The following is a 25,883-nucleotide window of genomic DNA, read 5'->3' as shown; positions in this document are numbered from 1 at the left end:
TTGTAATTGATGCATGTAACTACACTGATAGTGATAGCAGTTGAGCTGCTGCTCTGCTAATGTGCTGCATGCACTACATCTTCTGCGCAGACATGGCTTTAATCTTAAGAAAATAAAAACGTGCCTTTATATTTATCCAGCAGTGGTGGGGGTTGTGTAGTGGACTGTATGATGTGCTCTTATAATTATTTCTACATTTGATGTGAGGGCTAATATCAGTTTCACCTCCATGTGTTCAATGAAGAGACAGAAAGGAGCATGCTAACTCGTGGGTTTTTATCTGCTATAAGGGCAGAAGACAACTAAATCAGCTTGTGGACAGGAAATGCACCTTCCAGTTATTCGTCAGCTATCTGATTTCCATTGTGTCTAGCTATTTATTGCTTCGCCAACGTTCAAGACTAACCTGGGTTGTGTTCAAAGCTGGAGGGTATATGAAAATGGAGGGCTGCTTGCCCTTAAATGTTCTTGGTACATTAATAGTCTTGCATGTGCAGACCTATTTTCACAGGAGTGTGCCAGTGCTGGAGAATGGTCTGACCACACTTGACTGCACATCTTAGGTGGTACTAAATTCAGGAGGCAGCAATGGTGCCTGTGCAACATAGTGAAAAACTATGGAACTGTTTTTGTGGAACATTTAGATGGAGGGAGGAGAAAACTGACATTATAATGACTAAATAAAAACAACAAAAAAAAACAACAAAAAAACAAGCAGAGTTGCTTTACTGTATGATCAAAATCTTTAAGAAAACTTGTCATTTTCAGTGTGGTAGGTTGCTGCCTGGAGGTCGATGTATTTGCTGTAGTAAAGGGGATTTTAAAAATGGTAACGTGCAGATAGAGTTTACAAAGGGAGTAGAAAACTGTGTGAAAGGGTAATGACACACTTACTACTGAAGTCTACATCTGTTGGAACTGACTAGTACATGACGTACCAAACTCACAGTCTCCAAGCCAATTTATCGTTGTCTGTCCTCATGTGCATTTGTCGTCTGTTAAATAAAGAACATATGGCAGGTGGGTGCAGTGGCTTTAGAATTGTTTGAAGGGAACATTGATGTTTTATCCAGGGGTGGTCTGCTCGGGCTGCATCACTGGGAAATACCTCAGCATTGAAGCAAAGGTCACTCTCATCCATTTACAACATCCATCACAAATCAGACTGATAACTGCACACCAGTCCTTAAGAAGAAATACTGTAGTAGTCTGGCTGGATTTGGAGGCTTCGTCTGTCTCCTCTTCAGTCTCTGTTTCTTCTCTCCCCCTCTGTCCTGCAGCATAATAGTCTAAAATGAGCTTGTGGAGAGGAGATGAGATATGATTCTTGGAATTAAAACAACATTTTCTACTTTGATCATCCAGCAGTGTGTGAAGCACTGAAATAAGACGCTCCTTCTTCATCGAATCTTTGCTCTCACTCTCCCTCTCTTAATCTTTCCTTTACCCGCTCTCCCTGCTCTATCTGAGCTTGGGGGATTGCTGTATGAGATGGAGAGTTAATGAAGAAAGCTTTTTTTTCTCCCCTGCAAGAAGACTGGTAAACTCTGGCAACTTTGTTCTCTGCTTTTGTTAATCGTGTCACCATCGGCTGTCATGCTTTACAATCCCAACCCATGAACCAGTTAAGCATGAATATTTAACACTGTTATTTTCAAGCTCCTGAGAATATGTCTTAAACAATTGCATAAGCTGCTACGCGCATGAATCAGAAGTAATTTTTGCTTCTAAAGTTGGCAAAACAGCTTTCAGCCAACTTTCTCCATGAAACAATCCCAGTGACATCATCCCCTGTATTCCTTTCTACTACATACCATCTTATTTTACAACACTTAGAGGCACAACAGCAGTCTCACGCCTTGTCTTCATGAACTGCAAGTGAAATGCAACATTGTCAAAAAGCCATTTAAGATGCAATCATCTAATATAGAGGCTCACGTGGGCTGGTGCTGGCACTGTGGTTATGTAAGCAGCTTTCTCAGGGACTGATAGCAGTCCAACACACCCAGCAGGGGGGCAATGGTGTGTGTGTGCATGTGCGTGTGTGTGTGTGTGTGTGTGTGTGTGTGTGTGTGTGTGTGAGTGTTGGGTGGGTGGGGGACAACAAATCACACATTCAGTGAGGTACATAATATTGCACCTAGTGTTTTGCCACAGGTACAGAGAAATTCATTTGTTCGTGCCAATTCCTTTGTTAATATGCTAATACAGTGTGATTAGCGAATCATGAAACCAAGTGAGTCTTTGCTCAGTGAGGTGTTGATTGAAAGAAATCAACAACCGGGGTGGCAGATGAGAAAGAAACACAGATTTTGGAAATCAAAACTTGAACTCTGTATTGTAATTACAGGATAAAGATATTTAAAAGATAAACTGTTTTTCCTTTATATAGCAGTAGACATGATTTCAGAGCAGTAGACACTTGTCTACTGCTGTCTTCCCTACTGGCCATGAAGCATTAGGTAGGTGCAACCTGGAGGGCACATTACCAGGAACAGCTCTGTGATTGGTCCTTTCAGCTTTTCTCTTTCCATGGCAGTGTATGATCCCCCAGCTTTGACCTCGATCTTAACTCAACATGCACAAAAGCAATAGTTATTGGACAATACTTTAAGTCCTATTAGCACGCAGGAATTATTGAATTTGCTATGCTAGCCTCTGTGGTCAATTTGATGTTGTTGATGGTACTCGACAACTTGCTTTTGTTGTTCTTTCCAAATTTAACCAATCAGTACTGATTTCTGCGCAGCAGTTTTTGATTGCCACTCAGAAGTAGTAACACCAAAGTACAGTTTTCTACCTTGAAAATGGACCTGAAACAGATTTTGCCGGGACATTTTCAGCAGTTGGAGCACGTATAAAGGTTTAAACTGCCCAACAATGGCCCACAAGTTCCTACAGGAGAAAAAGAAACAATAATCTCCATATAATGATCTACTGTTGTTTAACTGAAACATAGCAGAAGCTAACATGTAGCTTCAGCAGCCAAGGTTAGTCAGAAGTGTCTGTATGTTCTCATATTACCCTTGACACTTCCTTACCAAGCTACATGGTACACGTTACTTGGACAAAGCACTGGCAATAAACAACTTTGCTAACTATATCACTCAAACCAATATCAGTTCTGATTTGGTTGTTTGTTCTTTTTTTTTTTTTAAAGTCATGTTTGAGGTGTTTTGGGATGTACTGAAACTGGAAAAATTTCAAAACCCACTCAATGGCTGGAAAAGGTTTTGAATGAACACTATTTTGTTGCTAGGCTTTATATGTAATGTTGTCAAAAGGTAATATAAACTAAATGACAACTATGTTATAAGTGAGAGCCATTGGCGATGGGCATGGAATCTGATTTTGCCTCTCATTTGCACATGCGAAACCCTGAAGACTGGACATTGTTATGGCAGGTACAGAGGCTCAAATGCAGGAAATGAGAAGGCAGATGTGTGAACAATTTAACAGGATTTATTTACAGAATAAGCCAGAACAAATACAAAAACTACAACAGGAACCGGAACCAAGACACCAGAAACGGAACTAGGAATAACGCCAAAGGTGTAACGGAACTAGATAACCCCTAGAGTGGAGGCAGACTATGTACAAGAAGCAAGATAAAAGAAAAGGTTAACCCACGTATGGAAACACCAAGGCAGGATAACAATTTAAACTAGACACTAAATAACTAAACTATCTTAGACTGCAAAATTCCCAGAACATGAAACCCCAAAGAACCTGAATATCCTGAGCAGAATAAACACAAACAGATAATCAATGAACAAACTATTATCTGGTGAAGCTAGGGCAAGAACTTAACTGACTCTGACGTGATGGATCTGGAAATAAACTTCGACCAATCTTTTGAAAGGAAGACGGAGTCCCAGAAGTTTCAATGGCCAACAGGTAGTAATCTTGGCGTCTCAAGTAAGTAGACTATGGGGGCAGATTTCAAATCGGACAGAATGGCATCTTTGGTGGCGTGACAGGCTTTTCTATGGCGTGGCAGCAGCCGGAGCTCTCCTCTGCGTTTCAGAGAATCCAAAGGTCCAGTGGAAGCCAGGAAGCCTCGGCCAGGTGGTGAATCTAACATCCAGAAACAATGACAACAGAAGCAAGCAGGAGTCAGCACTAAACATAGAAAACAGGATTAATGCAAGTACTAGGATAGAGTGGCTCAGACCGTTCAGATTGCAACTGTAACTGTTCATTTGGAGACAGTCTAGCATCAAATGACAAGTCACGTCAGGTTTTAAAGGGAAGCCAGCATGCTTGATCAGATGACTCCCACCTGCACTCGATCAGCTGATTGGAATCAGCCACACCTGCTGCCAGCCTCTGCCACACATCTAGAGAGAGAGAGAGAGAGTGCCAGGACCGGAGGAGGAGAGAGCACTGCCACCTAATCACAGCCTCTGGCTGTGACTGTGACAGACATGTCCTAATTATAAAGAGCTCCTTCAAAATTTTTCACAGTGGACCGATAATTATTCCCAAAGTTGTATGCTGCTTATAATGCTGTGCATTATCACTATAAGAATTTGCACAGTTGAATGTCTTAATAAATAGTTGTTTCATTATCAATTGCAGCACTCGCTACACTTGATGGAGTGTAACAGTAGGAGGAATAACATGCTGCAGAGGTTAAGCTGAAGTGTTTTCTGTCCTTACAGAAAATCTGAGAGTCTGGAGAACACTGCCCACCACAAAATCAAGGGTGCAATTCTTCGTCAGAATATGTTTTCAGTTCGAACATGTGTGGCTGAATTACTCCAGTATTATAGCTTGTCACTGTGTACAATAGAGTAGAGTTCTAGGTGAGCTGGTGTGCTCTAGCTGCTATGACCAGGAAAAGACACACACGTGGGGATGTCATAGATCTGCACATTCTGGAGAAAGCAACAGTGCAGAGTTACATCTAAGTTATTTTATGTTAATCTAATCATTGCCTTTTAATCCTTTTCAAATTAGTTTGGCCAGGCAAAAACATTGGCATCAACTGTAAACCCAGCATCTTGTCAACATTTGAATTCAGACACATTTAGTAACTGGACACTCCTTCCTGGCGTTAAACACTGACATAGGGCACAAATTGTGAGGGTAGGATGTAATCCACTAGAAATCATGGCCCAAACTACCAAAGCATTTTAATAAACCAGACAAATCTTAAAGCATCTTTACATTATTACAGATTTCTGCCATTTGAGATTGTTTAGCAGTACGGATGAAAAACAGCGTAGAACCTAACAGCTGTTTGCATATTACACTAAAAGCTCCGAGCTAAAACATTACAATCATTTAAGAGAAGATTAAGTCTCGCAGTCCTAAAAAAAAAACATTTAGCTTCATTGCAACATGCATCTAAATATGGCAGCAGCCCCTGGAGCCAGTAGTTCTATCATATAGCCACAATGTTACTAAATTGCCCATTACTGTCAACAAAACCAACAGCACTGATTGCTAGCTGGTATATTCTCCTTAATAATGATCAGTGGGATCAAAACTGCATTTAGTTTTCCCAAAAAACTTTCCTTTGGCTAAATTTGGCTCCTGAAGACTCATAAAACTGCTCTATCCTTGGGTTTGTGAGTATTATGAAAACGTGACATGCTTGTGGCTGACATTTGAGCAGGCGGACTCCACAGCATTGATTTCAGGAGATGGCCCTGCTGATATGTCAAGGCCTGCCGGGGTACGGGTGACTGGAAATGCAGCGGAGCCCTTGTTGAACGACTTACCTTGGGCTGAAAGTCTGAACAAACATTGTTAAGTGCTGATGGTGGGCTGCTGGCAAGTAGATTTTCCCTGGGAAGGAGGTCTCCTCCTTGCACCCAGAGCTCTGCAGCCTTTCACTCACAGTTGTCTTTCCTCTGAGTGGTGCTGCAGCAGAAAGTCAGGAATTTCTGCCTGTTCCAGTCAGTTCCAGCCAACATCCCTCCTGCTGAATAAATGCAGCCAACTGTAAAAACACAGTCCTATTCCAATTAAGGAGCATAACCACTGCTGCTAATTACTGAGCTGCCAACCTCACTCGTAATATTTGTAACGAAGCTTTAAAAGCGTCATTTTTTAAAAATAAATTCCACCCCTCCACTGACAGTCAGCTTTAAACATTTTGATTTATCTCCTCTCCCTGCACTGCCAGAAAATTTCACATCAAAATAACTGACTGCTGGTGGCAACAATTACAAATAAGACCACTGTTTGCTTGTGCAATGCTGAGTTTCCATTGTCTGAAACACAACACACATCATAAACTACGCTGCAAAATATTGAGTCAGGAGAACTCTAAGTAACGCTCGGGCATCAAGGTTTCTTGTCACACTTTGCTTCTCAACTACCATAGGAACATTCAGACCATGGATGGATCAGGTTGGTCTTATGCAGCTCTTTGTGCAAGGTCACAAAGAGATGAATTGCATGCATTACCTTAAATAAAGCAAAGGAAATATATTCTGCAGGGAGTAAAGCTGAAGGTTTACTGCAGCTACAGATTTTCCCAGGCTTTTAATCATGTGTAGAGTTCACTAGGTCTCCTATGTCCCACACTACATCTGCATCGTCCTTATTATTGGCCTTTATCAGGCAGAAGACATCTGGTACAAACCAGACAAAGGATGCAGGAGATGACAGACAGTGTCCTCTTGGGGAAACACTCCATAACCATTAATATGTCAGCCTTACATTACATGTGTGATTGATTTATCAATGTACCAATTGGCTGGAATAATGCTCAAGGTCATCTTGTAGGAATCTCCAGTAACTCTGCTCAACATGGTGCAGTCAGAGGTTAATGTTAGACGTCCCTCCTGCTCCTCTGTGTTGCAAGGAGAAAAGATTTCACTGACTCATGAGGTCAGAACCTCAGGAGGTTATCATACGTTTTTGATCAACACCAACAAAGCTCTGGGCTTAATATTCAAATGAAAACATTAAGTCAGAGTGCATGACAAAACGATTAAAATTAAAGAAATGAGTCAGCCTTTGCTATTTTTTTACCAAAATCATCCTATCCTATTCTAGTATTTGTCATTTTAATACATTATCTCTTCATTAAACATTTCTGACAGATGTTTGCTCTAATTAGCTAGTTTATTTCCCATTTTTAAGAAGATACAAGCTCATTATTTATGTTTGCTGCAGGCTCTTGTTAGCTGTTCTGTGTTGTTTACTGGCAGTTTGTAACAAAGTGAGGATTGCATCTAACCAATGCTCCTATTACATTTTTATTCGCTGTGGGCTCATTTTTCACTGCAATAAAATGTCCTGCACCTCTATGGAAACACCAAACGATGGCTAGATGTAGCGAGAACTGTAAAATGTCTTTGTTGCAGTATTACACAGTTAAAATGCCATGAATCATAAAAATGTATTTTTACTTTATTTTGCGAAAAGAAAATGGAGGCAACATGCAGAATATTTCTGCAAGTGTCCATAGGTGTTACCAATTAAAAATGGAGCTCCACACACCACAGATATTGCACTCTTTCAATTTTTAGTTTCTTCCTTTCTGCTCAGCCAAAAAGTCCCTGAATTTTTGTAACTTGACTATTGGTTGCAGCCGAGCCAGTCTGGAATTTGTTGTGTTTTTGCATAATCTGATGTGAACGGGGACTGCACAGTGTGGCTTGGTGGTTAGCACTTTTGTCTTGCAGCTAGAATATCACATTCACGTCCCGGCCTTCCCGGGATCTTTCTGCATGGAGTCACATGTTCTCCCTGTAGATGCATGAGTTTTCTCCAGGTACTCCGGCTTCCACCCACAGTCCAAATACATGTTGAGGTTAACTGGTTACTCTAAATTGTTTGTAGGTATGAATGCGAGTATGATTGTTTGTCTGTATGTGTAGCCCTGCGATACATTGGCGACCTGTCCATGGTGTCCCCTGCCTTCGCCCCAAGTCAGCTGGGAAAGGCTCCAGCACCCCCGCAACCCTATTGAGGATTAAGCAATGTATAGATAATGGATAGATGGGTGATGTGAACAGATTATTTTGGTGAATTTTTAAAAGAAACATACAATGAAAGAGAAAATAATTTTAAGCTTGGAGTAAGATAATTTTCCAGATGGAACAGTGCATCACAGTAGTACTTCAGGGGCCATTGAAAAGTTGAAAATGCAACAGCTCACATTTTTACATATTCTGGTTTTGATAAATACTGTAATTTTGGTGATTTTTCAAAAGACAACATGCTTTTCAAGCCTGTCAGTGGGTACTAGGGTTCCTAACAGTCATAATAAAAATAATAATAACAATAAAAATAATAACAATAATAACTAGAAAAGCACTCAGAGAGCACAGTACTCCTCCAAGATTGTTCATTCCCCCATATGGCACTGTCAGAAATGCAGCATTTTTTTTAAATGCAGCATTTGTTTATTAGTTATTGACGATCAGAAATCCAGACAACATAGAATGTGGCCATTTAATATAGATGTAACCACAAACAAAATGACCTTGCACTGAGCACAGGCATGTGTTATGCATGTGTACATTATGTACGGATACTGAATCCGTGGGCGGCGGAAATTAATGGGATCTGGAAACACCCCTACAATTTAATCAATTGTTCCTTGCAACATGTCTGACGGATAAGTCCTGATAAGTCCGCAGCGGTCAATTTGTAGTAGGATCACAATTATGTGATCATCAGCAGGCAGCTGATGATCATGATGATTGTGATCATTAGCGATCATCAGCGTTGTTCAGCATGAGTGTTCGCTTGTTGTCATAGTTACAGTGATGCTGTGTCTCTATCTCGCGGTGATAGAGAAACTTCAACAATTCCGCAGATCCAGACTATAAGCCACATCACTGCCAAAACCTAATCAGTTGGTCCTGGTGTCATTTCTGACCTTCTCTGAAAATGTCATCCAAATACATTAGTCCATTTTTGAGTAGTGTTGCTAACAGACACACAGACAAACAGACAGACAGACAGATGTCACATAACGCCACGTAATATATACTCACTTGCAAATAAAACATATGATAATATGTTTATGATAGTTTGTATAAATATATGTACTTATGTGAAATTAAAAAGGATCAGATCATATTACACATTATAGTTACTTTAAATTATGAGTGTTTGCATTTTGTTGAACATCAACATCATTGTCCACAAGTGGCAATTACCAACCAGTAAATGTTGGTGTAACTGTTGGAAACATTACTTATTTTAAGCTACTGGCCATAACAGACTATGACCAACACACTAAGTTGTTGCTTATTAATTTTATTTGGAATACAACTCTTTCAAAAGGTGCATAGTGTTGCTGTAATGTTTATGCGTAATAAACAGTCCAATTTGAGTTCTAATGAGAGGAAACCTGCATTAAGAGATGGATGCAGGAAGAAGGCAGTGTGCACCACAGTAGATAGAATACAGCAGTCCACAGTGTGTGCCCACACTCTGCTGGGTGTGTGTACTTTAGCATTTTAGTACAGAGATACTATTTGCATACTTATCTCACAGGGGATTTCATGTAAGATGCTATCAGTGCACTTATGCAGAAAAATCTGCAATTCATCCCCATCAGTGTATCTACAGCGCAGCTGCACTCCCACCTCTTATCATGAATGCACTCTGCTCTATAAAGGTTCATTTGATCAGTGGGTTTAAGGTCAGAACTGGTATGCAGATGTAGAGCCAGGAAACGCATATCTGTAGCTGTGTGTTTCTCTGTGGGAGGCAGCAGTGATGAGAATCTGATGGTAAATCAATAGTGATGGATCAAAGTGGCGCATGGCTGGAGCCCTGTGTCAGGGTGCAGGAACAACAGCGGCTTTTACACCTCCTCCCTTCACCTCATTGTCCTCTTCTCCTCTCCTCCTTCCCCAAATCTGTCTTTTCATGTTGAAAATCCATCTCTACTCTGTCTTCATCCTGTGCTTACCGGTATTTTACGTTTGTGCATGTCTGAATGTGTGTGTGTGTGTGTGTGTGTGTGTGTACATAAGAAATCGAGAGGTGACTTGATGCTTTTTGTCGTGGTGTCAGGTGGCATCAGCCAGTAGTTGATGGGAAGATAAAATGTAACAATCGATATGCCAGCACTAAAACTGTTCTCATTTCCAGCAGCCTCCTGCAATACGTGTGTCCACATATCTGTTGCTATCACATGTGGGCATCATTTGATGTTTTTCATGAAATAAGCTATTGTGCTGTTTTATTGTCTAATGCTGGGGTGCATAAAATAATACTCATTTTCACAAAAATTGACAATTTCACTTATAAACAAGACTGATGCTGTGAATTGAACCATATCCCTGCTTTTTAATGCAAAAACAGTAACTGCTGCTTGTTCAATGTGATTGCATTTTCTGTTATATTACAAGTAGCACCATCTAACAAATAACCACTTGGTTCTGTTTTCTAGGAGAAAAACATTGGCCGGTCCGCTCCCAGAGTCACCATGGTAGGGATGGCTGTTTTTTGTTCAAGGGTCAAAGTTGCCTCTAACCACTTCATCATGATTTCTGTATTTGTTTTATGAGCCTGTTAATGAATAATAACAGCAATCAGAAGTAAGACCAAGCTCCTGATCAGTGTTTGGAGGCAGCTTATACCTGAAGTGTTAATCGTGCAGTGCCTTCCTGTTGACCTCTTTATATCTATTCACCTAACCTGTGTATTCTTCCCTTGACATTTAGATCTCCTGTGTGTGTGTGTGATGAGCACATGCGTACAGTCTGGTATGCGGTTGTATGGGTGTAACGGTACATGGAATTGGTTTGGTAAAAAACCTGATTCATTCGGACATTTTTGGAGCATATTACATAATTAACCATAAGGGTTAGACGTACTGGAATATCTGCTATGTCACTTTCTTGTCGACAAGACTGATACCACACTTGTTCCTGGTTATTAAGTACTAGCCTAGCTTAGCATTAACCCTGAAAACATGAGGAAACATCTAGCCTGGCAATGCTCAAGATTCAATACATCATCAACCAATGAGCTAATTAGCACATTTTCATCCCTCACTTAATTTGCACAACAGGGGGGTAAAAAGGACAGATTGTGGTTTTACTGGGAGTAATAACAGGTTGGAGGGAAGGGCAGCTTCAAAACAGTCTAACTTTTTAAATCAGCAACTACTTAAGCTTGTCCTGGATTTGCACCTGATTTGGATGTTATTGTATCATTCAGTAGGTGCACATGGGTCAGTAGGAAGGTCCTCCACCTTCTAGCTCAGTAGACTGTTATCATCTCATTTAATGGTCTATCCACAATTTAGCATTTCTAAAGAGGACGAGGTTGGGGATGGAGGACGCATAGGTCAGTGAACTTTAACTCACGAGACTTGAGTTTGAGTCCCATCTCATACCATAACTGTAGTTCTATTTTTCTGACAGTCAAGTCTTGTTTTGACTTTGACTTTAACTCACTGTTTTTGACTCAGTCTTTGGTAAAGTTCAGACACCAAAACCATTTGGTTAGGTTTAAAAAAGTTCTCGGTTTGAAGTAAAAATACACCTTGTAGCTACATTTACCACATGATGCAAATCTCCATTTTCTCCAATTCATATGACTACAAGAGGTCTCATTATTGGGATTTATTTCTGTTTTTCAATTAGATGAATGGGTGACAACACACCTGCTCTAAGAAATTTCCCTGTAAATTTACAGTAAAGAGCTGGCAGCAAAAGTTGCCAGCAGAGCACTGTTATTCTACAGTAAACCTACTGTATTCTACAACAGTTTATTACTGTAAAAACTATTACAGTATTATGCTGTTTAGAGTTTATGCTTACAGTATATTACTGTCAATATTCTGGTGCCATTATACTGTTATTTTACTGTTTGCACTATAATCTTCATAAACAGTTTATTACTGTAAAATTGATATCAGAGAATGTGATGATATAAAGTGATAACATTGCTAAAAACTAATGATTTTAAAATATCACATCTCAAAATGAAAGCTCCAGGAAATAGCATAGCATAGAAATGGCTCAGACAAGAGATGACTTTTCAACATTAAGCTTTTATTAAAGCCAACTCTGTATCAAACATATTAAAAAACTGACTTTTTTAACCCATTAAATTTTAGTAACATATAATCATTTCCTCATACTGAACAGGTTCTCATTCTGCATGTTCTAGTTCAGACACCCTGAGTTTGGTTTCCATTTTTCCTGAACTATAACAAAAGATACCTATATATCATTTAAATTATTTAACTACTGCATTGAACGCATTCAGCAGCTGACAAATTTCAAGTAACTCAAGTCTTGTAAAATAAAATCTATAAAAGCAATTGATGTTTAACAGGTTGTCAACAATCTGTTTAAATATTGCATATCACATATCAGGAACCCTGCCTTCAGAATCAATCTTTCATAACTCATGATCAGGTTAAATAAACACCAAGTCATCGAACAAACCTGGAACTTCAAAACTGAGACACCCGGGCTGAAGTATTTTATACTGAACCGAACACAATACTGAGACTTGTTACTGTTAAAGGGGCTAAGCCAATACTTTAAGCCACTGAGAGCATCCAACCGGGAACCATAAAACGGAATTGACGCGCTTAATAACCAAGCTAATGAATGACAGTCCAACTCATTTTAACTTGTCTTGAACACAGTGTCTTTATTGGTTTCCCAAAAAACTCCAAAGTGCACAAATTCCCATTCACAAGTTGACGTTCGGCGTACAGCATTCCGTGTTTGGCGTTTAGCGGTCAAAAACTGATTTGTCCCCTTCCGGCTGGAAACCCTACCTAGCCACAAAGCTTCCTACCTTATATAGGTAAAATAGACAATCAATTAATTACAAGTGAAACCCACTGATGCCAATATAATTTACAGAGCATATTTCAAATCTGCTCCTACAGTTACCTTAAAATGACAACATGAACATCTGGTTGCAGACTGGGCTTTTGCTTTGTGAAAGTGAGGTTCTGTGTGGAGAGGTGTTGTGGGTTTACATGAAGTCCCACTCAGAGTCCATGAGTTTTTTTTTATAAAGGTGGTTACATGGGGATTTACAGTAGAGGACTTTTTTCTGGAGCAGCTTCCCGACCTCTTGGACATCACCTTCTCCTGACTGGCCTTTGTTCCCCTCTCAGGGTTGATACTAAGAAAGAGACTACAGCGAAATGACAAAGAAAGAATATATTAGGTGTGGTAGGCAAAGATCCCTTGAACTTAATATGGAACTCTGTCACATTAATCAATCAAACAAACAAACAAACAAAAAATAAACAGGAAACTCAAATTATTAATCAAAACAGAGGCTTCAACTTAAAACAGCTATTTAGTTCAGTAAACATTTAAATCTCATTTTTGCAGTTGTTTGCATAACAAGCAACTTTACCTTTACTAAGTGGAGAGAAAAGCAACATGACACATCCTACAAACCTGTTTTAAAACTTGAAATTACCCAAATGGTCAAATGCAGACAAGTACATGTGAAGATTTTCTAACAGATCAGTGGAGCATCACATTGTATATTTGATTGGAAATTACACGAAAGACAGAGATAGTTAACTTAACCTAGTTGGATTTGATTGCTTAGAAATTCATTTTCCTGGTCTGGTTTAAAAGAAAGACACAAAGGTTTGTCCACTCTGCAGCCAAAGGGGAGCATGCTAGCTAGCTAACAGTGTGGAAAACATTAGCATTCATGCTAGTGACTCGTGGCTAACACCAAGCAGTAACTAACCTGGCTATGTTTATGTTACTGTCAAAGAATAAAACATAAAATAGACTGACAGAATTAAAAGTAAGGCTGACTTTTTAAAAAAATCACAGTTACCTTGTTAAGTGAACCATAGAAGCAGGATGGATCAGCTACAGGTCGTCCCTGCAGGTCTGAGCCGGGCCGAAAATCGTCGTCCTCAATTCTTCCTTTTCTTCTAATTCTTCCCTTAATAATGAGTAAAATCACTGATACAAAATATTTAAAACCTATTTCGTCACTTCTTTGTGTTGACTGTTTGCTAAATGAGGTGATGTGCAGGAAGATTTGCTGAGACGAGTAACGAACAGACTGCGCCAACAGTCACACTCAAATAAACCCAAACCAGAAAAATACTGTAATCTGCTGTAAGATTGTATGGTAGCTTGCTGTTAATATTTTGTTCCTTAAAAACACATGGATTTACAGTATTCAGCTTTATTTACAAAGAACGATATATTACTGTACAAAATATGCTACATTTTTACAGCAATTTGTTACAGTGTATGGGATGATAGCCATTTACTGGGTCGATAACGTTCAATCAAGGAAGTTAACTTAGGTGTCCCTCTGTAGCTCTGAAGACTAATCTAAAGGCTCAGTACTGTAAGAATTAGTTTATGTTAGTAAATTTTATTATGTCTTGTTCCAGAGACATAGTGTCGCTCATGCCTCAGTTCCATGGGCAATCCAATCTTTGTCAGTGACGATGAAACTAAACAAAAATACTCACAAACAGTAGCTGTTTCAACTACTGCCTCCTTTTTGTTATGATTTGTCCATGCAGGTTCTAACTAGGTACCAACTGTGGTTCTCCTTATACTATGATGTACACTGAATTAGACAGCATTACATTAACTGATAGTAAATCACAGCCAATGTCCTGTAACCAGCCAAACACACGTGCCGTGACACCCCTCATGTGGTTGTGTTTAAGTCACTGCTGTGGTAATGTGGGTTCACCTACAAGGAAACATTGTAAAGAGGAGATCTCAGTTGCATGACTTCTTTCTATCTTCTTCCTCTTTCCACTTCATTCTGTGAGTGGAGTTTGGTTCAAATTAATGAAAAAAGAAACCCTAACCAAACTGGGACATACTGTAAACAAGAAGATTGTGTACCTCCTGATGTTTGTTGCAGCTGGCCCACATTGTATTATTTTTTTATTGTGTTGTGCCTTTAAATTCAACTCGTCTCATTTCTCTCCTCTGTTCTAATTCCTGCCCTTTGAAATGTATGTTTTGAACTGTTTCGCTTTTCTATGTGTCATCCTCTTTACTGAAATGAGTTCTCTAACCGCTATGGTGTGTGTGCTCTTCGACTCTGTGCATCTCAGTGGAGAGGAGGGCTGGTCTATGAAGGCATGGATAAAGGCAGTTTTGATGATGTTACTTCTTTTATTTTAAGAAGACATCAGATAAATCTGTGCTTATCCTTGCTTACGATATACGGACCCTCCTCTTCCTCCTCTACCTCTTCCTCGCCCACCACCTCTTCTCAAAGGAAGTCTGCTTTTCAACAGCCTGCAAATGGAGTCGGTTGGTATGTTGATCAACTGTTGAGAAGTCAGATAGCTTTTTTAAGAAAAAATATTGGAATATTCTTCCAGCTATGTGACATGCGATGAAAATCCCTACTGTTACACTGTTTGATTTTCAGCACAGATTACCTTTTGTTGCCTTGGTTTCGTAGAAAGGAAGCAGAATGAAAACCAGATGGGTTCTGCAGAAACATCATGAAGCACTCCTTCAATAAAATGGATCTCTTATTGTCTTTTAACACACAGGGTCACAGTTGTCCACAGTGGGTTCACTGTCCATCACATTTTTAAATGAACTGGATATGAAGTCCATCTCAACCTCTTGTCTTTCGTCATCCCTGTTGAGACTATCATGGCACATTTGTCAAGCAGAAGAGGCAGTGACATGTCAAGTAACTACTTGGCCTTTGGTGTCTTGGGGGCGATTGTGAGTTATGAGATAAAGAGCGATACTTACTGGCAGTGTGGATAGAAACCGCCTGGACTGGAATTTTATTGTACTTGGAACAACACAGGAGTCTGCAGCTCTAGTGACTCCCATTAATGGAGTTATCTATGAATGCAAAATGATATTGGTGTATTTCAGTGCCGCTATTAATTTCAACTGATTCAAAACACATGTTAATTAGTTTTCTTTCATTAACAAACATGATCAGTCCAGAAGTACAACTGTATAGCAGTTTACTGTATTTGCACAACTGCAGATATACAGATACAAAAACACTAACGCAGAATCAGAACAATATTTGTGAAATGACATTCCCTCGTAAACCAGCAGAAATTGCTGATAATGCAGCAGTATTCAGAGGAGTTTTAGTTTTTATATCTCAGCACATGTTGATAGTGTTTCTCATCACATCCAACAGATACATAACAAGCATAATCCATACATTCCATTTTTATACTAATAATACTAATAATCAATATTATTATATCAACAATGGGTCAAGGGTATAATCGGTATAATGTAAAAGATGCATCCACAGAGAATTACCAGCAACTCTGCAATTGTACAGAACACTACATGTACAGCAGACAGCTGTAGATTCTGACTGGTGGACATAATGGGACAGTGCTATAAAAGCCAGATAACCAGAGTTTAAAATAAACAAATTAAATAGAATAAAGAGAGAGAGAGAGAGAGAGAGAGAGAGAGAGAGAGAGAGAGAGAGAGAATACTGGAGTTCTGTATGGTGAGGTCATTAGACTAATGTTTCTTTTTAAGTGCATTTCCATTCACTTGTCTTTATTCCTGTTTTTAATTTGCAAGTTAAAAAGAGTAAAGTGGAATCATTAAAGCTGGCTGAGGTTTTATTGTGTATCAATAAAACAATAAAAATAGACTAAAGTATAAATTCTATATTTGGTTGAATATTATGTGCTAGATATCTGCACACACATTTGCCATATCAACTTTAAAAGGCCACAATATGTCAAATACTTGGTATGGAGTTCTCGAGTTGCGTAAAGAAAACCGAACAAAAACGTTAGTGAGTGCAGCTTTATAGTACAGAGCTTTATAGTGAGAGCTGAGGATTTGGCGGTAGCGACCTAAAATTTTACATGTCAAACCATCAGTAACTGAAATGGCTGATAGAAGGACAGCCCACATAGCTCATTATTTTCAGGCTTGTTCCTGTTGGTTTTGCACATAACCCATCGCAGCTCTGTCTGCTAGCACAGAACATGTGATGAAGCTAGAGAAATACAGCAGCTGTGACTGCAGCTTTAGAATTTGGGCACTTTTGGGATCCATTAAGATTGTTATTTTTCTTCAAACTAAAGTGATGCCATCAGATTAATTAAAATGAAGCAAGCAGTTACAGTTATGTTACAGTAGGTCTGTATTACAGATTTTGTTTGTCAGACATGATTGCAGTTCTATCTTTAAACTCTGTTGTGTTTTACTTGCATAGTAAACACAGTGTTGCTAAAGCAGGCTGCACAACGTGCTTCTTTGTATGTGCTGATTAAGTTAAAGTGTTCTTATGGTTTTGAATTTCCAGACTTTTACTTACAGATATAAGTTAAGCATTTGTTAGTTAAAATCATGCTTTTAGCTTAAGTCAGTACTCTGACTCACAGTTAAGAATGAGCAGTGCAGGCTAAAATTAGCAGAGCTGAAAGTGCTATAAATATACTTATAAGCAGTGCCGCAATTGGGTCAGAGTTAAGCCTCCTGCTCTGCCAGTGAAATCAATGAGGAGGTGGGAGCTACTTCTATCCAGGGGCTGAAAGCTTTGTCCCCCACTAACCGAGTGAAGTGGGGCTATTATGGCAGTTAACATTTAGCGATTAAATGTGAACACTCTTTGTCAGCTGTTAAATGTCAAGCCCACAGTGGATTCCCTTTCCTCCGCTTACTTTGCTGTGAGAACAGTGCAGGGATGTGTTGGTAGCACTGATAGCGCTGTCAGCAGAGTCAGTGGGACACAGAGATTCGCATTCATACCTTTGCGCACATACATGTGAATACACACATGCAGTATGTACTGCGTGCCCCTGCTGCCACCACCTCCACCTCCTTTGGGCCTTTCATAACTCCAGTAACTCCACTTGGCAGTGCTAATGGGATGGCAGAGCTGTTGGTTTTAGAGGGATGTCATGAGGAGAGTGGAGCAGAGAGCTGAGGATGGCTGTTCTAATAGATGTGAGGGAGTCGAAGGACGGAGGGATGGCTTGTGATCACTGGCCCATGTTGCAGTTTCTCTCTTTTTTTCCCTCCCAGCACCCTACCATATCCACTTTTTCTTTCTTTTCCTTCTCTTATCTGCTTTATGTCTCACTTCATCCTGTGTCCACTGTATTTCTGTCTCTCCAGCCTTTTACTTCTTTGTCCCCTCCCCCCACACTCTCCTCCCTCCTCTTCTGTGTTGTTGAGAGATATCAAGCATGTAGTTTTTCCATTAAGTTGTAACTGACTGTCTTTCTATTCAGTTTTTTGAATCCTGTGTCCACCAAGATTTCTCCCATATCCATAGTTTCTACCATATCTACTCAATGGCATTTTCAAAACAGAGGTACAGTTTCCTGCTTTGAATGCTTATTCACATCTGATGCATAAAGCAGATGACAAAATAAAGACAAATAACATTAAGTGTCTTAAACAGTTACAACAACCTTACAGTGTTTGCCAAAATAGCCTTTTATTGGTTTCAAATGGTGCGTCATACAAACATCTCAGGTACTGATCAACCTTTGGTCTCCAAAGCTACCAAAATAGTTAGATGAATTTCCTCTGTTGGGGGGATAAGCAGCATTCTTCAAACAGATATTCTGTCATTTGGTGCTTTAATGATGATGCTGTAACAGGTAGCTTCAAAATTTCTCCAAGGCAAGAAAATTGATGTGAGACTACTTTGTATTATGGTTTTTGTAGACTGCCAATATTTTCAAAATTCCCTCTTTCTACAGTATACAAACTTGGTGACTGTTTATTTTAGGGAATTGTATGGCCAATAAACTATAGATAAGGTATGATTAAAGTTTGACTCCATTTTCACCTGGCGTTACCCTGATACATATCTGGAGTCATAGTCTGGATTGTCTGGATCTGATCATGGGTCCTTGCAGTTTTCCCTGGTAATAATAAATTATTATAAATAGCTAATAAGTTAGTGTAAATTAGTTTGGCAAGTCTGGCTGACTTATCAACAAACCAAGTGCATCCACAATCAAGGTAAATAAGGCATGGGCTCTATTTCGACTTCCACTGTCAGGCTAAAGTTATAGCTACTATCTGTAGTTTCAGTTTGCTTGAGAAGAAAAAAAACAAGTCAAATTATAAGACCATTAAAGTTTCTGGTTGGATTTTTGTCTGAGGATGTGGTAACACTGATAGATTGGTGCACACCTGCTGAGATATAATCACAATGCGACTCTGATCACCTTGTCTCTGAAGCATTCCAATCTACACCTGCAGTAATATCCTGTTCATTTATCCATGTACACATCACAGGATACCAGCAGATGTATATTTGGTTGAAGATGGATCAAAAGATTGTGGTTTGAATTAACTCTGTAACAAAATGGGAACTTTGGTCTCTTCACGTACATCCCTGACCTCTGCAGTCTTAGTTTCCAAGGTGACACTGCACTGAATGCAGAGTAAACCCTGAGGATACTGAGCTAGTATGAAAGAATCTGCATTTCTTATAGTTCCCCATTTATATATTAATGTCTTTCCTTAAATCTGGCTCCTGTCAATACGTGCCAGTCAGTTTTAAAGAGCTGGCCAGGCTGAGACTATTATTCAGGAGGCTTAGAAATAAGGGATTCCTTTTCTTTTTTTTCCTGTAGGCTAAATAGTACATTTTTTTGATCACTTACTTTTATCATTCCCTCATGCATTCATAGGGACTAATGTAACCCTGAACTGCATTAAAGAATATATAGATTGGTGATTCTAAGTTATGCTTCTTTTAACTGTTGATATAACAATTTTAAGACTGCACAGTGGCTTGGTGGTTAGCACTTTCGTTTTGCAGCTAGAAGATCCCTGGTTCGCGTCCTGGCCTTCCCAGGATCTTTCTGCATGGAGTTTGCATATTCTCCCTGTGTATGCGTCGGTTTTCTCACAGTTCTACAGCTTCCTCCCACAGTCCCCCCCCCACCTCTCTACCTCTACCCCTCTACCTCTAACCCTCTATCTCTACCTCTAACCCTCTATCTCTATTCCTCTACCTCTACCCCTCTACCTCTAACCCTCTACCTCCACCTCTACCCCTCTACCTCTAACCCTCTATCTCTATCCCTCTACCTCTATCCCTCTATCTCTACCTCTAACCCTCTATCTCTATCCCTCTACCTCTATCCCTCTATCTCTACCTCTCTACCTCTTCTGTCCCTCTCAACCCGCCCGGCCAGCAGGCAGATGGGTCCCCCCACATAAAGAGCCAGGTTCTGCTCGAGGTTTTTTTTCCCTGTTAAAAGGGTGTTTTCCTTGCCACTGTCGCCTTAGGGCTTGCTCTGGGGGTCAGGCATATGGGTTCTGTAAAGCGTCTTGAGACAATTTGACTGTAATTGGCGCTATATAAATAAAATTGAATTGAATTGAATTGAAAAACATGCTCAGGTTAATTGCTAATTCTAAATTGTCCGCAGGTGTCAATGTGAGTATGATTGCTTGTCTCTATGTATAGCCATGAAAGACTGGTGACCTGTCCAGGGTGTCCCCTGCCTTCACCCTAAGTCAGCTGGGGTAGTCTCCAGCCCCCTCCCCCCGCCCCTAATGGGGATTAAGCGGTGTATTGATAATGGATGGATGGATATTACAATTGTAGTTACATTAGTATTAGACTGTAACCCTCTAACAAGCTTCATTATTGACTGAGTGGTGTGGCAGAGAGGGGCCACAGTGTTGTCAGAGGTGGTTGCCCCCCCCCCGTGTGAGCCAAAGAATTTGGTTTTTAGTGGTGCGGGTTAGGGTTAGTGCAGGGGTGCAGGGGTCTGACATTAGGAGTCTGACCTCTGAAGGTTACACAGTTGTTCAGGCAAAAAGCCTGGTGACCTTGTTTGGTTGCCAGCTATTTTCCTTCCCTTTCATTCTCTCACAGTGATGATTGTTTGGCTGGGCTCCACTCCACTCATCTCATCTCTGAGCATAACTTCAGTATTCATAGAAATACAAGAGCTTGTGGCCAAAAACACACACAAACCCCATCCACAGAGAGCTGACTGGATGCCATGATGTTGCTGTTCAGCTGCTGGACAGAATGCAGATTCCTAGAAATCAATGTTCTGAGGATTTCCACGATACCTCAGAGTATGTGACTGCAATCGATTCTGCAAATGCTTATTTAACCTTGGCACAGGGTTCAAGGTGTTTTGTGGTCGACTCGGTGTGCCTTCTCTTTCCTCCTCTGTGTGCTGTATGTGGTTGTGATGTTTGCAAGTGTGATGTGAAACAAAATGCCATGCCAAATGTCAGATTACTCATTTGCATACCATCTGGTTGCTATTAAGTAAACTCGCCACTGAGGTATTCTCCAGAGATCACTTATTGTATAAGCACAGGGAAATTAAACGTGAGCAATCTTCTTGTGCAGATAACAGAAAAACGTGTCTAAGACTGGTCTCTGCAGCCCACTGATCACAGATATATGTACGTAGTTGATTCAGCCATTAAATCTGACTGACACCTTTTGACAAGCACACAGCTGCGTCATTGAAATACTAACAGCCAAACAGCCATTTAGCAATTTAGATAGGGACCCTGTTAACCCAACAATCTGGAGAGCATGTCAATCACAAATAATCAGCCCATCATATGATTAGACAGCAGCACTGGCTTTGAATCAGTTTTAATATGTCAGTTTAAAAAGATGAAGGCAGTAGGTATTGGACAGCGTAGCATGCAGGAGGTCTTAACCTTGACTGTAAGCTCACTTCATCAATGGAAAATAGGTTCCAGGTGCTGCTTCATAGTTACACAGTGATGGAGGTTTTTTTTTTGCCATGTCAGCTCCAGGATGTGAGGGTGATGGTGCAGTGGGGTGTTCTGAGCTGATAAGCAGACTCGTGGTCCTGAGAGTTTAGGGGAGCTAACTGTGCTGGGACTCTTAGTTGAATGTACGTAATTGGTCCCCAGATTAAGGAGGCTCACTGAACATGACTGCCCAGCTCCTAATGAGCTACAGTCTTCTGCTTGTTCTCAGTGGGTCGTCCAGCTCGGCCCTTCTCTCCGGACCCTTCAGACCGGGTTTTGAGTGGAAATCACCAGATTGAGATGAAGCTTTGAGAAAATCGCATAGTGACCATGTCTGGGTTCTCTAGCCATACTTCTGAGTGAAAAATGGGGAGCTGTGCTGATGTTCAAGTACATACAACCCTTCAATGATGAGTTCACTTGTCAGCATGGTCCGGTCTGTTCCAGCTCTCTTCTCTTCAGGAAGTTTGCCTTTGTGTAGGTGCAGAGAAGCTTTGAGTTGTAGGAGCAGTGATCATCTACATTTTCTAGAAGCATGTTGGGTAGTCTGAAGTAAAAACACACATTACATATATACTGTATATATTCATACATGACTGGTGGTGGACTGATGACATATCCAGTCATTAACTAAGTGTATGCTTGAAAGGACTGGACATACTTTGTACATTCCAATCAGTTTTCTAAATGTGTACAGTGATTCTGAGAAAATTACAACACTGTCTACAAAAACACTGCAAACTTATACAGCTACACTACGTTCGCATGTGGTCCTTCCCAAACATAGGTTTTTCCGGCTTTGTGGGGAAAGGTTCATATTTATTTGCAAAATGTTAGTTTTCCTACAGTAGTCACTCCTGTCGACTGAAACATAATGAACATTTTTATAGTTCTATTTTGGTGACTTCAGCTCTTAGTTATGATCACAGAATGAGCCAATGATGGCTTGAAACACACGACTGATATGTAACCGAAGCAGCTTTTACTTTTTAGCTACAATTTTTGTGAATTAAATCAAGTGTCTCTATTCTACTTTCTGGAGACCCGTCTAATCTCATTTATCATTGGTTGCAACTGAATGGGTTTCCCTCAAAAGATAATAGAAAACGCAGTTTAGTATGTTAGTGTCATTTTAAACAGACAGGGCAGAACATGAGGGTTACAGGATGGTTTCAGACAGATGCACTGGTGAACTGACTAGACGGCAGCTTATCCACTAATTATACAACAGTATAGGAATTATGCTAATGTAGTTTAATATGGAAGAGATCCATGTGTGTGTATCATTAACTGTCCACTTCTGATTAAATTTTATCACTTCTGAGGAACTTCCCAGACTCTAGACATTTTATAGTACTACAGTCTGTTAAGTATAATCACATCCATATTAAAACACAAGGCAGTCTGATGATAAATAATAAGAGCATTTACTGTACTGAATTATCTGAACACAACTAGAGCAGGTGCATAAGGTTCATGGGGCTACAGACTGTTCCAATTCTTTATTTTGATACATTACCACTTAAAATAGATTTATTGCAGTGTTGATACTGCAATAAATGCATTCATCAGGTCCTGTATCAAAAAACTGTTATGCTTATGAATTTGGAATAAAGGCTTCATCGAAACACTAATTTACCTTTAGCAAAGTAATTCACATGTATTCATGTACTGTTGTTTCTTTTTTTCACAAGGTAGGAAACTAAAGTAAACTTCATATTTTTTGGTAAAAGGACACGTTAATTACAATTTAATTATCCTTGGTTTGATTTGTGCAAAGGCTCCTACCTTGTTATTGCATTTTATTGTAATTGAAGTCTTTGTCAGGCATGGGATACAAAACATTTTGCACCCTGTCAATCAGACATAGGTCATTTTTATTTGTTACTCCACCAAGGAACAAGATGGAGTTATGTGACGACTGGCGCTGGTTTGACTGTCTGTCTGTTAGCAACATTACTCAAAAATGGACTAACAGATTTGGATGAAATTTTCGGGGAAGGTCATTTTATTTGTGGGTACATCTATATTAAATGGCCACATTCTGTGTTGCCATGATTTCTGATCATCAATAACTAATAAACAAATACTGCATGTCAAAAAAAAAAAAAAAATGCTGCATTTCTGCCATATGGGGGAATGAACAGCCTCAGTAGAATACTGCGCTCTCTGAGTGCTTATATTGTTATTAATGTTGTTCACAACTTCACTGAAAAATATCCACCACAGTGACAGAGAGACCAACTGTACTTGCACAATATTTGACATATAGGTGAAACTTCACTATACATCAAGGTTCAAGTAGTTACTAAGATTAGACCTAAACTAATAGTAAGCTAATCTAATTATCCAGCTCACTGTTGCTAGCTGAAATCTATATAAGCAAACAGGTTTATTACTTACCAGGTTTTTTTTTCCTGTCAGCAGAACTCACCTGGATGACTTTCTTTTTGTCCCTCAACACCATGTTGCTCATGAAATCTGCATATGACAGCATGCAGTTCAGATATGAGGACCATGTGCTTATGAGGATGACATATTCACATTAATGAAAAGTAGTCTGAGAGGGAAAAAGCTGTTTGTATCACACCCTTATGTCCTCTGACTTTCAAGAAAAAAGAACCAGCCTGTTAAATTTATGAGTAATTCGGGTGAATTCATGAAAATAAGCATTTTCCAAAAAATGTTATGTAGCCAACTATATCAAAATGTATACTCTTGTTGGCTGTGACATCTTAAAATTACTCTTGAAAATAGGAACATTGCATAGAACATTAAACTCATGGAAATCGGTGGTGGCTTTAAAAAGCAGAGGATTGATTAGTCATAGTGCTATTTGTGATTAACAATTTGTGCTAGGACTTTAATTTTGAAAGTTACAGACATGACAAGCTTTGCCAAACACGTAATGACTTTCACAAAATTAAAATTAGCGCATACAGGGTTGACATGTAACTCCAATGTGTCACAAAGCATGAGGCCGCAGGGTAAATTATCCGTTAGACCACAGTCAGTATCTAAACAGATTTAAATTGATATTGCAGTGCTGTTCATTTAATAAATTTGAAAGGAGCAGTCTCTCATGTCTGTAAATTTCCACCTTCAAATAATCTTTTCTGTGAGAGTCAGTGTTAAGCATTGATATGACAAAAGAGAAAGCCAGTGGAGGGACACAGAAGAGACACATCTCATCTATCTCCATAGCTCGAGCAAATATTGAAACCTATGCTGTGAGCACATTGTGCCTCACTCTCCTCCTTCACTTCTGTGACAGATGTAAATGGATGCTTCAGCAGTTGGCTCTAATACATTTTTAAACAGGCACAGCAGCAGACAGCAAATAAACGTGTCGCCACAGCAACATTCTACGATTGGGTCTCCATCTAATGCTGCCTCCTCCTCACATGCAAACACACAAACCCTCGCTCACACACACTTCCCTACTCACTGCTGCGGATAGCTGTCATTCATCAACTTTCGCAGTACAATGGGCTCAGTAAAGGTCCCATCTTTCAACTAAAGCACCTCCACAGTGCAGTGCCCAGCCGAGCACCAAACCACTGCATCACATTCCCTGTCATCCGCAAACACTCCTGCACAGTAGGATCGATAGATGATTAAGCAAAACTGTTGTTTATTCTCTGAGTTGAAAATTAAAATGGCTCTGCTTGCCCAGACGACAACACTGAAGACTGTTACTGCTGATTAGACCGTCCTTGGAATGCAGAGCAAAAACAGGAAAAAGGGCAGTGACCAGAGACAGGACAAGCCTGAGTGATGGAGCTGAGAGAGCTCCAGGGACTGCAGTTTCAAATATATATGTAAATAAACAAAATGAAAGCAAACGGAGAAATACGTCGGCATATATTCATTATCATGAAGTGCACTGCAAGTACAGAACACACAAGCAAATATAGGAATTCTCCAGTCATACATACACAACACAACTGGTTTACAGCATCACTAAAAAACATCAGATTGTTTGAAGATTTGTACTGAAAGCTGAGTGGGAAATATTTATTTTATTTTCATGCAGTAATCCTTTTAGGGTCCATTGACTTTTCCCAGAGCATCGTAGCTACAATCTCAGTCTTTCTATCCTGGAGGTTCCTGTACTAAACCGAATCCTGGTCTGTTATTAAAATACAATCACAAGTTTAGATAGAAGGTGAGGTCAGTGCATTCAATATGGAGGTCCCCGATTGTGACCAAAATGAATGAAACACTGTT

At 39.8% G+C, this 25,883-nt stretch overlaps 1 protein-coding gene across 10 annotated transcripts in view; it reads left to right on the top strand.

The window, feature by feature from the left end:
* Window positions 1-25,883, top strand: part of LOC111572501 (protein shisa-6-like) — a 109,281-nt gene that overhangs the window by 69,836 nt on the left and 13,562 nt on the right. For 5 of the 10 annotated variants that reach the window (XM_055004616.1, XM_035950942.2, XM_035950938.2 and 2 more), the window contains exon 4: window positions 10,376-10,414. The exons of the other annotated variants lie outside the window; for them this stretch is intronic. In XM_055004616.1, the coding sequence (XP_054860591.1) occupies window positions 10,376-10,414 (39 nt within the window). The remainder of the gene's footprint in view (window positions 1-10,375; window positions 10,415-25,883) is intronic. 10 annotated transcript variants of the gene reach the window in all.

Source organism: Amphiprion ocellaris, chromosome 18 (assembly GCF_022539595.1).
Source record: "Amphiprion ocellaris isolate individual 3 ecotype Okinawa chromosome 18, ASM2253959v1, whole genome shotgun sequence".
NCBI classification, from domain to species: domain Eukaryota; kingdom Metazoa; phylum Chordata; class Actinopteri; family Pomacentridae; genus Amphiprion; species Amphiprion ocellaris.
The sequence above is the reverse complement of the archived record's forward strand: the minus strand, read 5'-3'. Positions and strand labels throughout refer to the sequence as shown.